The 15,060-nt window shown below is 40.6% G+C and overlaps 1 protein-coding gene across 1 annotated transcript; it reads right to left on the bottom strand.

Moving 5' to 3' along the window:
• Nucleotides 1-1,183: 1,183 nt before the first annotated feature.
• On the bottom strand, nt 1,184-14,436 carry egl (Egl_like_exo domain-containing protein). Its single transcript, XM_018106556.3, has 8 exons — nt 13,724-14,436; nt 11,920-12,122; nt 5,048-5,293; nt 3,008-4,913; nt 2,843-2,941; nt 2,537-2,786; nt 2,382-2,470; nt 1,184-2,314 (listed from the first exon to the last, which is right to left on the bottom strand). The coding sequence occupies exons 2-8, from the start codon at nt 12,083-12,085 to the stop codon at nt 2,086-2,088; spliced, it is 2,985 nt and encodes a 994-aa protein (XP_017962045.1). The 5' UTR covers nt 12,086-12,122; nt 13,724-14,436; the 3' UTR covers nt 1,184-2,085.
• Between the last annotated feature and the right edge of the window lie 624 nt (nt 14,437-15,060).

Here is a 15,060-nt window from a genome sequence, read left to right as displayed (position 1 = left end):
TTTTGTGCTGGAATGTCAAAAATGTGTTTTTATTGCATATTCCCGTGGGCAGCGGGAGTAGCTACAGAAATTTGATATAAAACTGTTGCATACTTTTGTGATGAGATGTCGAAAAGTGCATTTCCATTGCATACTCTAGAGGGCAGCATTGTAAATTTAAAGAAATCTTGAATTCGCGATAGGGGAATTTGCGCTAAATCCAACTTAGATGTCAGCTCCATCCGATAGAAATAAACGCCATTTTTTTGTGTTTTTTTTTTAAGTTTTTTATTTAAAAATTAGTTTGATACAGTTCGTTTATAATTTTTACACATATTTAGTATGAATAATAATAGTAAGAGATTTCTCTATGCTTATAATTAGGTTTTAGCATACACATATATACTAACTAGCATTAATGTAACTACTAAGGAAAATGATAATAAACAATAAACACAAATGAAAACACGAATTTAAATGTTTTAGATAGTTTGCTCAACAATCAAATTTCGATTGTTTAATGAGAGTATAATTTAAATGTTCAAATCGATAAGCTAACCAAAATATTATAAAATAATGCCAGTATTCAGCTCGATGTCTAGCATAATCAAAAAAAAAAAGTTTCATAAATAATAGAAACAGCAAAAAAGAAAATAATTTGTTAAAAAAAATAATTAAAAATGAATTTAGCTCAATGCAAAGAAAATATTTATGTGACAAAAATCAATTTAACCTGACTGATTTAGACAAAATTACAACTCTTGACAAAATTTGCTAAACATATAATGATTAATACATAATACATTCAATATTAATATATACATGTAATATTCATATATATATTTATGTATATATATATAAATATATCTTTATAAATGTTTACAAAGATTGAATCTTATTTATGCACAAACTAAATCAATGTTTTAAGCCTCTTGATGTTTGATGTTAAATAAATAAACAAAACCAACGAAAGACTAATTCTTTATACTAAACCAACAGATTGTTGAGCAAGTGCTTAAAAGCCGCCGAGTTGATGATGATCCCTGTACCTCCTTGCTGCAATACTCCGAACTTATTCACTGACTCCTGCATAGATTAGTTGCTGGCTGCCTCCAATCGAGTATTTGGCTTCCACACATAAATCCATTCTAAGCTTAATGGGAATGAAAGTTAGTCTTGAACATTGTCTTAAAGCATCTCTTGATTAAGTGTGTATAATACAATTTTACAAATTTATTTAATTAGGCATATGTTTTATATAATCGTACAATTTCAATATGTTCTCTTTACAATTTAATATCATTTACTTAGATTGACTACGCTTGTTGTGTTAATAGGTTAAGAAGTTTTGATTATGCGGTTTGAGTTCGACTAAAATTATGATGGATTAACGTGTTTCTGATTGCAAGTGCAAGTCAACAATTACAAAGTTCTCCATTTTGATATGGCGACAAGGGTATTGAAAACCGTTAAAAAACGTTAAAAGATAAAGGCTTTTCGATTTCACACACAGATATTGGTCCAACGTTTCTTATACATAGACTCGCCTCATCCAAATAAAAACAAATCTAGCGTTGAATGTCAATTTGATTTAGATCAATTGGTTCGCTAGCTCTTCAATTAATATACGTATATATAGTACAGTATAGTATAGTAATTGAATAACAAAAAATTGCTAAATAATCTGAATGCAACACAAATTCTAAATCATCTAACGATGAGAAGTGTGATTCGGCGTAACAATAAAATGTTTCGTTTCTCCATTAATTAGTGAGCAAAATCAATAGATATGTATATATACATATATATAGATATATAGGTAGTTATATGTATGTTAACACAGTTGAAATTGGAGTAAATAATATACTATATAGCAAATATTGTTAATACAATGTTCAACATTTAGGCACAAATTATATTGCTTTTCAATTAGTTAGGGGAAATTATTGCATATTTTTTAAAAGAGTTGATCACTCCGTCTTTTACATCCAACTGGGGAGTCCCATCATCTTCATTATCATCATCATCATCATCATCATTATCATCAAAATAATACATATGTCTGTGTTTTATAATTAGGAATCATATATGTCGAAAAGCTCGAATTCAAGTTGAGGTCAAACGTTTCGGGGAATTGGTGTTCGCATTACTGTTGGCCAGCACCGCCTCCTTGGCACGCTCGTGTTCGTCTTGAAAGAAGATTTTGGTAATGACAACGTCGCCGGTACTCAGTGTCTGCGACTCGGCATCCACCAGCTTAACGACTCGCTTGTCGTTTCCAGATCTTAAAATGGGCGTAATACTTCTTTCTCCATGGCAATTGCAGTTCTTCATACTAGAAATTTTCAAAATTTTACATTATTTTGACAGTCAAGGGTAACTCCTAGTCGGGCACTTCTTACTTTCTCGATTTCTCGCGAATGATTTGCAGATTCTCAGTTGTGGCAATACTGGAGCCTAATTGTTCTTGCATCGCATTGGAAGTGATAATCTAAGGAAAAGAGATTATGCTCTCAGTAACAGGCCGATTATAAATTGAACTCTGAGTTGGACTTACTTGATCGCATGGCAATGTGGTTGCAGTCGTCAATATGGCCTCGAGTTTATCAATACGCGCTATTCGATCCATTGACTTGTTTTGCAATATTTCCTCTAGCATCTGCATTGATTCAGTCAAACTAGGCGGCTCCGAGCTGAAGCGTGGCGAGAAGGTGCCTGACAGCGAATTATCCGATGGAACCGAGTCCAGACTTGGAAAGAAGTCATTCTCATTTGCCTCCGCCTCGTCCTCCGAGTCACTTTGGTCTCTGCAAAAGAGCCAAATTGAAACTATCTCCAAGGAAACATATTCATTTCTACGAACTTGTTTGGGTTGCCTGCGGACTCCATTTTCTCTAGCTTCTTGGCCACCTTGTAGTAGCCCTTTAGTCGCTCCTTCTCTTCTTCCGTCAAGTCCATGTAGCTGTAAGGGAATTTGCAATCGATAAATGTAAACTCAGATTGATTTAGTGGGGCTCAGTGTACTCACCGTAGCAGTCGTATCTCTCGATTGGATAGTACAATACTTTTGCTGGTCTGGGCCAGCTTCTGCTTGAGATCTGAGACTTCGGTGCTGACCTTGCGCTGCTTTTTGCGTATCTTGACTTCGTTCGGCTTGATATGCATGAGAATCTGCTCGGTGCACAGCTCAGAGAACAGCTGCCTGTTCTCTGGCTTGATTTGCTGGGCTAGAGTGCCGAAGAGCTGCTCGTTTATCAGCACGAGGACATCCCCGGCCGCATAGAGCATCATTTCGCGAGTCAGCGGTCGCTTGGCCCAGAACTTCTGGTCGCGCCGGTAGATCTGCTTGAGCTGGTCCTTGATGGGATTGCAGGGCGCATTGTATTGCTCGCACAGCGAGTTCAACGATATATATTTGGCCTTGTACACCTGCTTGCCATTCTCCTGGTATTGCAGAATGGCGTGCGCCGCCTGCGTGTCGAAGACGTTGCGCAACAGAATGCCGAACTGCAGGTAGAGGTTGACGGCATCGTTACGACAGTCGTGGATCACCTTGATGACCTGGTCATGCTCCAGCAGCGTTTTCAGGCCGCCGTCGCTCACCATGGCTGGGCAGGACTGTACGTCGAAGAGGAAGGCCTCGCCACGCGCCGTGCCGATCTCGATCAGAGTGATCTCCCCCTTGATCCCCTTGTTGATGCCTTCAAAGTCCAGGGAGATGGCTACGTTGTGCTCCTGGTCTTTGGCCAGTTCCAGCAGCGCATCGGTCACAAAAGTTGAATGCTTCACATTGGCTATAACTGTGGTGTTCTGCAGCACCTTGATCTTCCAGGTGTCGCCCACGAAATAGCTCTGACTAGATGGGGCATTTGCTGCCGTTGCGGCTACTCCTGTTGCTGTTGCAGCTGCTGCTGCTCCTGCTCCGCCTGCTGCCGCTGTCGCTTTGGTGTTGCTGCCGTGCACCGGGCTCGAGTGCGCATTCTGATTGGCCAGCGTTTGCTTGTCCTTCTCCAGATTCTCGGCCAGGGTGCGGATGACCAGAGTATTGATGCGCTGCTTCAAAGTTTGGTTCACGCTATTCAAGCGCTCCGTTGGCGCCGATTGCTGCTGCTGCTGTTGCTGCTGTTGTGGCTGCTGCGTGGGGGCTGCTATTGGGCCGTAGCACACAGTGGAACTGGGATAGTTGTTCTCGCACAGGCTCTCAAGCTTCAGCTCCGACATGGGCACGTAGCTGTCGAAGCCCGAGTTGGGCTCCGATTTGTTCTGACTCTGACCAAAGCCGTTGCCGCCAGTCATGTTGGAGACGGGCGCGTTTAGCTTAAAGTTGGGCGACGCTATATTATTATTGTTGTTACTATTATTATTGTTGTTGTTATTGTTGTTGTTGTTGTTGCTGTTGCTGTTCGTACTGCTGTAGCCGTTGCTGCGCATCGCCGGCGAGTGCAAGCGCTGCTGCACAGGACTCAGCGCCAGGTCGCCCTTGCGCGGATTCTGGTTGTTGTTGACCGAGTTGAACTGCTCCCGCGACCGAGCCTGCGCCTGCTGTATATGGGAGTCGCTCAGCTTGGGCTTCTGCAGCAGCGTGACTAGATTTGCCTGGATGTGAAAGCAGTCGCCGAAGAGTTTTAGGAACGAGCTCAGGTCGCCTGGCGTCTTGAACATGCGCAGCCACTGATCCTGCGGAAAGTTCAGAGTGAGCAGGTGGAACAGCTGATCCACCAGCAGCGGGCCCTTCATCTCAATGCACTGCGCGAAGAAGTCGAGCATCTGCTGTGTGCCACGCGTGTCGATGTTCGACTGCGGCAAATGCAGTCGATCCCTGGCTGGCAGGTCCGTCATGTTCTCGCTGCCCACCAGCATCACGTAGTCGTCCACGACCTTGAACGTGTCCGTGTGTTTCGACAGGAAGTCTGTGAACTCCTTGATGTGCTGACCTGTAAAGGGCAAGAAAAGAGTCTTTGTAAGTCTCATTATATATTAGCCGTGTACAAACTGGATTATCTCTACATAATTAATAGACTATCCCTAATTGTATATCTCTATCTATACTTCAGTTCAGTTCACTCACCGGATATGTGACGCACTTGGGGCGAGGCCTGCGACCGATGGCCCAGCAGACTGCGCACTGGCACCTCGGCAGCGGCGCCATACTGCAGCATCTTGTTCTTGAAGTAGTCTTTAGCCTCTTGGATGTAGTCGCGCTTGCCGCCGGCGTTGCCGTCGTCGGAGCTGCTGTTCTGATAGGCATTCACCTGCACGTAGTCGCCGTCCACTAAAAATATCGATGGGTATTGGGCGAGAAATTTCTTCAGACCTGTCAAAGAGACAGGGAGAGAGAGAGACAGAGTTGTCAATTATAATTAGTATAAGCCATTAGTGAGAGTCTCTGCTCATCTATTTCTTAATGCGCTAATGCAGTAAAAGTGTTAACTTAATTAATTTGCCAGCGTCTTGCCATTCAATATGACGCTGTGGGTGTGTGTGTGTGTGTGTGAGTGTGTGTCTATAGATGTGATGTAGCAGTTGGCTTATAACTTGGCTTCAAAATGTGAATGGTATAACTTTTCTGCTATCTCTGGCAGCTACATATGTCTTTCTTCCCATAATTAGCTTTATTGTAATCACTATATCAAATACATATATTTATGTATGCATATGTATATATATGTGTGTGTGTGACTCTTTCGCTTTCGAGTTTGTAAAGTTGGCTAAAGTTTTGCCTTTATCGCATTTACAATTGTGTGAATGAAAGCTCTAGCATTTTGCACAAAGTTGTTCGTTGTTCCCAGCATTGGATACGACTAGCAGTTATATACCCTCATATACCCTCTTGTTCAGTCCGAACTATATTCGTATATTTCAAAGAGATGCTTCAACTGTATGGAATAGCATGGCAATACAATAGTGGGTAATTCTTGACAATTTTCATATTCTAGCTGAGCACTCTGAAAATGTTTACAGTGTACAACTCCAGCCAAATGAAAAGTGAATGCACTCAGCCAAGCTGCGCGAGCTATTTTATTTGATAAATCAGGTCAGAGTTGCCTGACTGACTCGAGGCAAGCGACAGACACCCGCCCGCCCGTTCGTTAGTGGGTGGGCATACTGTACGGTGCAGGGCGGGGCGGGGCGGGTGTCGCAGCCTATTGTGTGTGTAATATGACGTGACATGACAAACGCGTAACATTTCGATAGAGCACGGGAGAGGCCATGAGGGGAAATTGTTTGTTTTCATTGTTGCGTGTCGAAGGGGAAGCAGCAGCAGTAGCAACAGCCTCTGCCTCTGCCTCTGCCTCTGCCTCTGCCTCTGCCTCGCCTGTTGTCATTCGGAATTTGTAACAAGTTGTGCGCGAGAAATTAATCAAATTTCAATTCGAATAATCAAAAGTGCAAAGAAATTGTTCAGCATTATATAAGGATTACCCAAGATTTGCTGAGATTTGCGTTTATCCCAGCGATTTCGACTGACATATCTACAAAATCTATTCCCGAATGCTCGATGGGCCACAAAACTGAAAAGTGGCCCCCGACCCGAGAGTGAAAAGGAAATATCGTTCCACATTATGTCTGTCCACTAAATGGGGGCCCGGCAACGCTGCATAACTCAATTTTTTATGTCCGCTTCCACCTTCTGCATTACACAAATTGGAATTGAAATTTACAGTTCAAGTTGAAGTTCCGCGCCGAAATGGGTGTACGAAGCAAAGCCAAATACATGAATATTTATCGCCTGCAATATAGATATCTCTATTGCTCTGAAGAGGACTTTGTAAACACTGTCATAAAAGTAGCAGCGAGGGCAGCTTGAACCCATAAGGGAAGGGATTTCTGTCCATCTCCATCTTCTATATTCTGACTGATAATATATTATTTCATATCTACAATGTATAGTCATATATAATAATATCCTAATCTGTTTAAAACTTTACGAACATCCCTCGTGTATATTCCTTAGACTCTGGCAAGCTAAATATTATGATGCAGAGGCAACAATATATCTACAATGTATAGTCATATATAATAATATCCTAATCTGTTTAAAACTTTACGAACATCTCTCGTGTATATTCCTTAGACTCTGGCAAGCTAAATATTATGATGCAGAGGCAACAATATTTGTCTGTTTCCGGCAGCGACATTTCTTGGCCAAAATATATATGTGTATGTGGCGAGGAGGCATCAGGCAGGCACGCCTCCGAGGAGCAGGTGGAGTGGGCGGCAGCAGGTGTCGGCGCTGGCACATTTAATGCGCCCTCGCCCGCCTCACATTATTGGACACAAGAGTTTTTGTGGCCAATTTTCAAATGCAGCGAGCACTTTTTCTATAAATACATATATATAAACACACACACACACATATGTATATATACATGTACGTGTGTGTGTGTGTGTGTGCATACTTTATGTTTGCTTATTGAAATGTAACCTTTACACCTTTAGGAAATTCAGCAGGTGTAGCCAAAAAGGGTTATGAGCACATAAATTCAAGATTTTATGTCTTCAAGTTGGGAAAGTGAAATTTTGCTGCTGGCCAAATGGATTTGATGTTGACTTGAAAGCCCATTTGGCTGATTGTGAACTGCTGCAAGTGCGACTTCATTATGAACCAATTAATTGAAGCATTTGTTCCAATTCCCCCATATTAATAAATAGAAATTCTTGCTGTTAAATTTGTTGCTCGAGCCAAATAATCAATGTCGGCGACGCTGAAGCTTGCCCTTAGTCAACTCCGCTTTGATTTCACATTTCCATTTCCATTTCCTTCCCTTCCCCAAGTTAACAATAATAACAGGAAAAACCTTGCCAGCTGGCAGACGCACAACTGCCGACACGCAATGCCAAAGAAGCAGGAGGAGAGTAGAGCAGCAGGAGGCGAGCAGCTTGCTCGAGGATTCCAAATGGGCCAACCGACTGCTGTCGGCATAAAATCGTTAAATTTATGTTCAGTGTCGTCTGCAAAGGGAAGCCAAAGTCAAAAAGCCGAAAATGTTAAAGGGCTAAGGCGAGACATGGATGCGGTCCATCGATCATTGAACAGCCAGCCAAAATCAACAAGCAGAAGCAATTTTCAAGAGTACGGAAGAGTAGCAGAAGCTTTTCATACCCTGCACACATATGATGGCTAAATAGGTTATATTGGTTTTAAGAACTAGGAGGATTTTCATATTATTGCTCCATGTTATGGGCAGATATGGATATATTCAATAGAGAGGGCTAAGAGCTCACCTTCTATATTATTTTCAAACTACCCTCGCCCTCCCAGTCTGTGTGCTTAGTTAACTCAATTGACGAATGCGTTGGCAATCGATTACGCAAAAAATAACAAAAACATGTCTTGGAGACCTCCATCGATAGCCCCGCTAATATATAAATGGAATATGTTTGTGTGCAACTATTTGACAAAACATCGACAACAGCCAGAGTCAGAGACGGAGCCACAGCCACATCGACTAATAGTCAATAGTTAATGGCCTGGTCAAGTTTGGTCAAATGATTCGCGCGAATTGCATGCAAAACTTGTTTTTGTTGCCCGCTCACAATGTGAATGTGCGGGTATATATATATATTATATATATATTAGTATTTTACTAGTTTTCTGTGCATCTAGAGACATTTTAGAGCTAAAACCTCTACAGATAGACAATTAATTATGTTCAGCAGTAAACGAGTATTGCACAGTCAGCTACTTCCCTTTGGAACGTTCTTTTTAGTTTAGGAGTTGGGGCTACGCTTGTCAAATTAGCTGTGGAATTTTGGTAACTGTTTGTTATGCCATTATCACATATTAGTTAATAGCTTTTGAGCTATGAAATTATTATAGAAATTAAGCGTTTGGTTCTTTCTAACAGCTCTCAATGTTTCAATGCTTCAATGTTGGCACCAAAATTGCTTGTGACATTAATTTTGTAAATGTTTTCTTGTTTGGCTCTTTTAAACCCTCATCATCCACTAGGGAATATAGACACACAGACAGAGAGATAAAAAGAAAGAGAGAATGAGAGAGAGAGCTTTGCAAAACTAAACTTATGCATTATTGAAGCAACAAATGGTCACATGTATCTATCCCGCTCTCTCTGCTCACACTCTCTCTCTGTCTCGCTAGAATAGTGTGTGCTATAATATTTGAAATTCAATTGAACATTTCTGTCACGTAATCGACACTTTTTCTATTGCAAACCAAACAAGAAAAGCAAATTTACCCACATCATCATCAAATGGAATCCGCCTCGACATCGACTTTGGGTTTAAGCCAAGCATTATGAAAATATCAAAGGTATAGAGAGTTGGCCCTTAACGGCTTACAAGTGGAATAAGCAGGCAAGAGAGTGAGAAAACGTTGACAAGAAAAGGTGCCACACATAAAATATGTTTATAGGAGTGTTTCTATCTAGTTTGTCGGGCTAACTTTTTGGGCATACAAAATGCGCTTTAAGCTTTTTGTTTGTTTGGTAATGGATCCAAAGTAAGCTACAGAACGGTTACTAGACACATAATGGGAACGTAGACTTAAGGTTGAGTAGATACGCCCCCGCAGGCGTAAGACCAACTTAAATACATGTACAAGCACATGTATGTTTGAGTATGAACTCATTTTAAATACATAAATTATATTAAAAGCTCATCAACGAATACCCAGCATTGTACATGAATGTGAGAGATCCTTTAGCTATGTGCTGTTGTGTCGAATTGCAGAGGAACAGAAATTCACAGGAAACACATATACATAATTAAAATATGAAAATGGGAGAAACGAGCGTAAGCAACAACATTATATGGTGAAGAGAGACAAGAAAGCCAATATAAGCTAGATAAGTTACGAGTGACGCCATCTCGCTCGATCGCACTAGCCGATTGTTTGATTGGAGCGCTAGAGAGTAAAGGATACGAGCAGAGAGTGGAGTAGTGCGGAGAGGGCTCTGCCACACGATTGCCATCAATTGTCTGAGCGTGAGACAAGTGAAGAGTGAAGGCGAGGCCATCTCGCTCGGGCGCATTAGACAGTTGCTCTCTTGAGAGAACAAAGGGTGGGAGCAATACTGCGTAAATAGTCTATGCGTGGGACAGAGAGTGAGCGAGCAGAGGACTCAAGCGTAGAGTGGGATAGACTCTGCTGCATTAGTTGTCTGTGTTGTACTTTATGTGCATGTGTTTGCATGGTTAGTAGATATTATCTTAGCAGCTCAGTGTCGGCCTTTGCCTTATGCGTTTTGCACTTGCAAACAGTTTAAAGCTGTATTCAAAGCGAAACACGATTTCAGGTTTAAAAGACATATGTATTTTAAAATGCGATAATGGTGAATGCATTTGTTGCACTTAGCTTATGAGTGCAATTAATGCAGCCACATGGTGTGAACAAATAAAATGTGTTGCAAGTGAAAATAATTAGCAAGGCATGCCAAAGTAAACAGCCCAACAACTCAACTATGAAAATACACAATTAAAAACAAAAAGTAACAAATTGTTTTTGTACAAATTGTTGTCAAAGAACTTGACTTGCCTGGCTAAACGATGGCACTCCCTCAGTCTTAAGTGATTAATATCCCCCACTTCCTGCACAGATCACCTTGGGGACAGCTTCTAATAATACGCTAATGAATTTTCGGGAAGACTTTTTTAATAGACGACTCGAGGAATCGAGAAAGTGCATTGCACTGCCCTCCAGTCGATGTTTATTTATAAGACTTTTTACTTTTTGAAGAGTTGTTCTATTTTTAAAATCTCGATGATAATGTCTGTGTGAATGTGTTGAGTTGTTTCCTTCATTATACTCGCTCATTAATTGCGATGGAGTATATCAATCACTGATCGAGATTTTATATACTTGGCTTAACAAATCTGTAAAACTATATATTTAACAGTTTGAAAGCCTTATAACTCTTGATCTGTGATGCAGACGGACTCTTCAGCGTTGTGCTCTCACCTTTGCAGATCAGTGCTTCTAATTAAATTGATGAACTTTTGTACCCATGGCGGGTATTGAGCAGTCAGTAGCATAGCACTGCAATTGTTTGAATAGTAGTTTGCTGTCAAAGAGCGGACGTCGACGTCGAGTGTTTTCGTAAACAAAAAGTAGCGCGTCTTAAGTTCCAAAACGGAAAAGCAACAACAACAACAACAACAACGTGAATAAGAAAAGCACGTGTAATATCGATTGAGTTAAAAGAAAACGAAAAACCCTGAAAAAAACAAAAGCTAACTCGAGGTTTAATACCCAATGCATTGTAAATAAAGGGCATACTTCACTTGATAGTGTAACATAATTAAAGTAAATTAACTTAAAAATAATAAGTATTTTCAAAGTATTATAAAGCTTGGCAAGACCTGCATCTGGGTCGCCCCTTGCATTTATTTCACAGTTACTAAATAAGTTCATACGGGATATGCTTACGCGACATATAGACATATCACACCCATGTAGGGAAATCTACAAAAACTGGATAAATAATAAGCCGTTGTTAAAGTTATTAATAATAAGTTAATTCAAGATATCTTGTAGCTGTGCAAACTCCTTTTGAAACGATTTTCACTTGCGGTTTTCACAGCAGCTTCAATTGCTGGGCTAAAACTGGCGACGACTGGATTGTTGACTGACATTGATGAAATGTGCACTTGGACAAGTGAAGCACTTAAGAGATAACAACAGAAACAACAACAACCTCAACAATAACAATAACAAGCAACAGACGTTGAACCCGCATAGACACAGGTGCACAAATATGTTTAGTATTCGTTTCCAACCGGTTTCTGGTTTCAGCTGTTTGCCCAGGAAAATGTACTCAAATATCTGCCTCAATGGACGTTTCAGGTCTTTTAGCAGAGAAGGTCTACAGCGAAAATGAATGGTTGATTCTAATATGGGAATTCGGCACTTCATAAGAGCCTTAACTAACATACCCTCTTTGTACTGCTTTTGCGGGTCTGATTTGCTTTAAAACTTACCCGATTGACTGCCGCCGGCGATTTGTCGCATCTCCTTGGTGAATTCCTTGTTGCCAAATTGGCAGGATAAATCGTGAACGGTGCGCGGCTCGCCTTTGTCCAGTAGACGTTCTAGGAAGAACAGGAGCGTCATGTTGCGAGCCATTTCGTATTCCATGGACTCCATTATTTTGCGTTGTTGTTGTTCCTTAATCTTGCTTTAACTGAAATAGACAACAGAATGATTTAAATACTTGAGCAATGAGGAAGGGGGCGAAGCAGAGCCAGAACAACGGCTTAGGTGGTTTTATTTATTTAATACACTTCCACTTTTCTACTTTTCCACTTTATGTTTTTGCATTCTTTCTGCCTTTTTCTCTTACTATTTTATTTGTATCTCTAGCTCATCTGCGGCTGCTGGCTTGAGTTGCAGTCGTAAACTCAACTTGCACGTCGGCTTTTTGGCTTTAATAATTGAAAAGCCGCTACGTAAATTTAGCTTGCCTAGCTGCAACGTGTGTGTGTGCCTGTGTATGAGTGCTTTGTGCTTTGTGAAATTATCCTTGCGCATATCCTTGCGACCCGCACGAATGTCGAAAAACGACTGAGAGTCGCGGCGCTGTTGAATGTAAATGTTAATGTTAACTAACAGCGGCTTCCGCACGGTACTTAACATTTATTGTCATTAGCTTAAATAAAGAATATTTCTGGCAATAGGTACGCTTTTCAATTGTCGATATTTGTTCGAATTTTGTTCATACACAAACGCGTAATCAGTTTTGTCTAGCTTTTAGCTTAACATTCATCGCCTGTTAAAAGATAAACAAATCTGAATCGAACAGCTGTTATTGCGGCAGGAAACACGGCGAATTCAGATTGAGTTGTTTTCATTTGACGTCTTGCCGCTATTTATTGACTAAGTAAGGAGGAGAGAACAGGGCGAATTTATTGTTGCTCTGCTGGAGTCGGTTTGGTTGAATGCTTTGGCGGTTGGCGTGTGAAAAACAGGTGATTGACACAGAAAAGGTGGACAAGCTACGGAAATAACAAAGCGACTCAGTCTGCAGTTTGTTTATTGAAATTAGCTGAATGCGTATGTATATTTGTATGTGTGTGTGCGTGTATATGTAGTGATAACCAAACCCGTTGACAACGGCCATCTAATACAAAATGTATTGAGAACAGGAACGGCAACACAATAACAAAAAATTCATCGGCAAACCAACATTCCAAAGCGGCGGCATTCATTTATTAGCGACACATACATATGAGCGTGTTTGTGTGTTATGTGTCTATGGTGAGCAGCGGCTTTTAGCAACTGTATTGGTAGACAAACAAGAAACTTCAGGCGCACCGATAAAAATTTCTTATTAGACCCACTGTTAGCACTCTTGCCATTTCTTCAGTTGGAAAGAGACATATACATTTAGAAACAAGTGCAAAACGATGATGACTGTTAAAAGTGTAGAAAGGTAAAACAATAAAAAAAGAGAGCAGTGAGGGCAGTGAGAAATGATAAAAAGAAAATACCATACGAAATATGTATATATGTATGTACATACATATGTATGAATGCATGTACATATGAACACACCTATGTATATCTTTTGCAATACGCGGCAGAGAAAACGCGCAAAAACTTTTAAATAGTATGCAAAGCAAAAAGCAAAAACAATGTCAATGAGAGATGCACACACATATGCATGTGTTGTGTGCGTGTGTGTTAGTATGCTGCGCATACATACATGTATGTACATATGTCTGTATGTTTGTCCGTTTGTATGTAAAAGCAAAAGTGAAAAATGTGAGTTATGTGTATAATTACCTGGCTTATTGTCGTATTTGCTTAAGTGAACTTTGTAGTCTATATTTAAAATACACTTGTTTCAATTAACAAATTGCTGTTTCTGCTGTTGATTTTGGTGTTGTTGTAAAGGAGATCGCATACACACACACATACAGAGCGAAACTGACACTCTCTTTCTTTCTATCTCACACTCCTTCCTCTTTCTTTATCACACACAAAAACGCGATACTGATCCTCGCGTTGGGGATTTAGGCAGTTCCTTTTCTTTTTATCAACACTTTTTGTCACTCACTGAGAGACGGAGCTCCTTAATTGAATTATGTGCACACGCTTAGCATTTTTCGGCGTAGTTATCTTATTGGATTCCAAGCATACAGCTCACTCACAACTTGTTGTTGCCTACGCGCTTGTGTGTGTTCGTGCTCAAACTAGCAGGTAAAGAACCGTCTCTGTGTCAGTGCGCGCGTCGCTGTGTATGTTGGTAAGGCACTTTGATTGGGTACTAAAAAGCAAGTTGAAAACCACTTGTTGCACTAATTTTTATCACCCACAACAGCTGTGTGCAGCTGACACAAGAACGCTAGCAATTTCACAGCGTATTTTAAGCAAAAAAAAACACGTTTTCGTATGTTCAAACGGCACAATTTGGTGTACGGAGGTTTTTGGAGCGATGATGACAACGCGAACGCGACTTCAGGTGTGCCTTCGATTGCGATACCGATTGCCTAGACCGATTGGCTGTTGTGTGAATGGCAATAACAACTGTAATTAATCTGTTAAGATAGATATGGACAGCAGCTGTATGTTAACAGTGCCGAATTGAGTTAACAGTCAGTTAATCTAAAACTATGTGGCGCGCAGTTTGAACGCAATAGTTGGCGTGAATATTAGTGTGACCAGCAAGTGTAAAATAAAAGTGGCAATCTAAGTTAACAGCTACTAGAGCAGCGCGCAATTCGAATGTTATACTGTTAAAATGATTATTACGTTATAATGCGCATCAATAGCGGCAACTATGAATCATTCAAATTGATGGGCCAATCGCTTTAGTATTCATGCAGAATTTTAGTAATCGTCAACTGCAACAATGTGAAACATTGATAACACACCTTGATGATATTTCCACATATGTATGCTTATGACTGATATATAAATCACATTTTACTACATCGGGGAAAGGCAAATCACGCACTCGAGCCATAAATTGCAAATGCTAATGCAACACGCGTTCATAATATTCGACGCAGATTGACAATCTACTATATGCTGATCGGTCACCTGGCTAATTGATCATATGCAAAATGCCCGATGCCCGATATTGAAGAAACGTTGTAGCCCGCAGGCTAGTGACAATT

The sequence above is a fragment of the Drosophila navojoa genome, chromosome 5, assembly GCF_054131105.1.
Source record: "Drosophila navojoa isolate 15081-1374.11 chromosome 5, UAZ_NAV_1.0, whole genome shotgun sequence".
NCBI classification, from domain to species: domain Eukaryota; kingdom Metazoa; phylum Arthropoda; class Insecta; order Diptera; family Drosophilidae; genus Drosophila; species Drosophila navojoa.
This window is presented reverse-complemented; position numbering and strand designations above follow the sequence as displayed.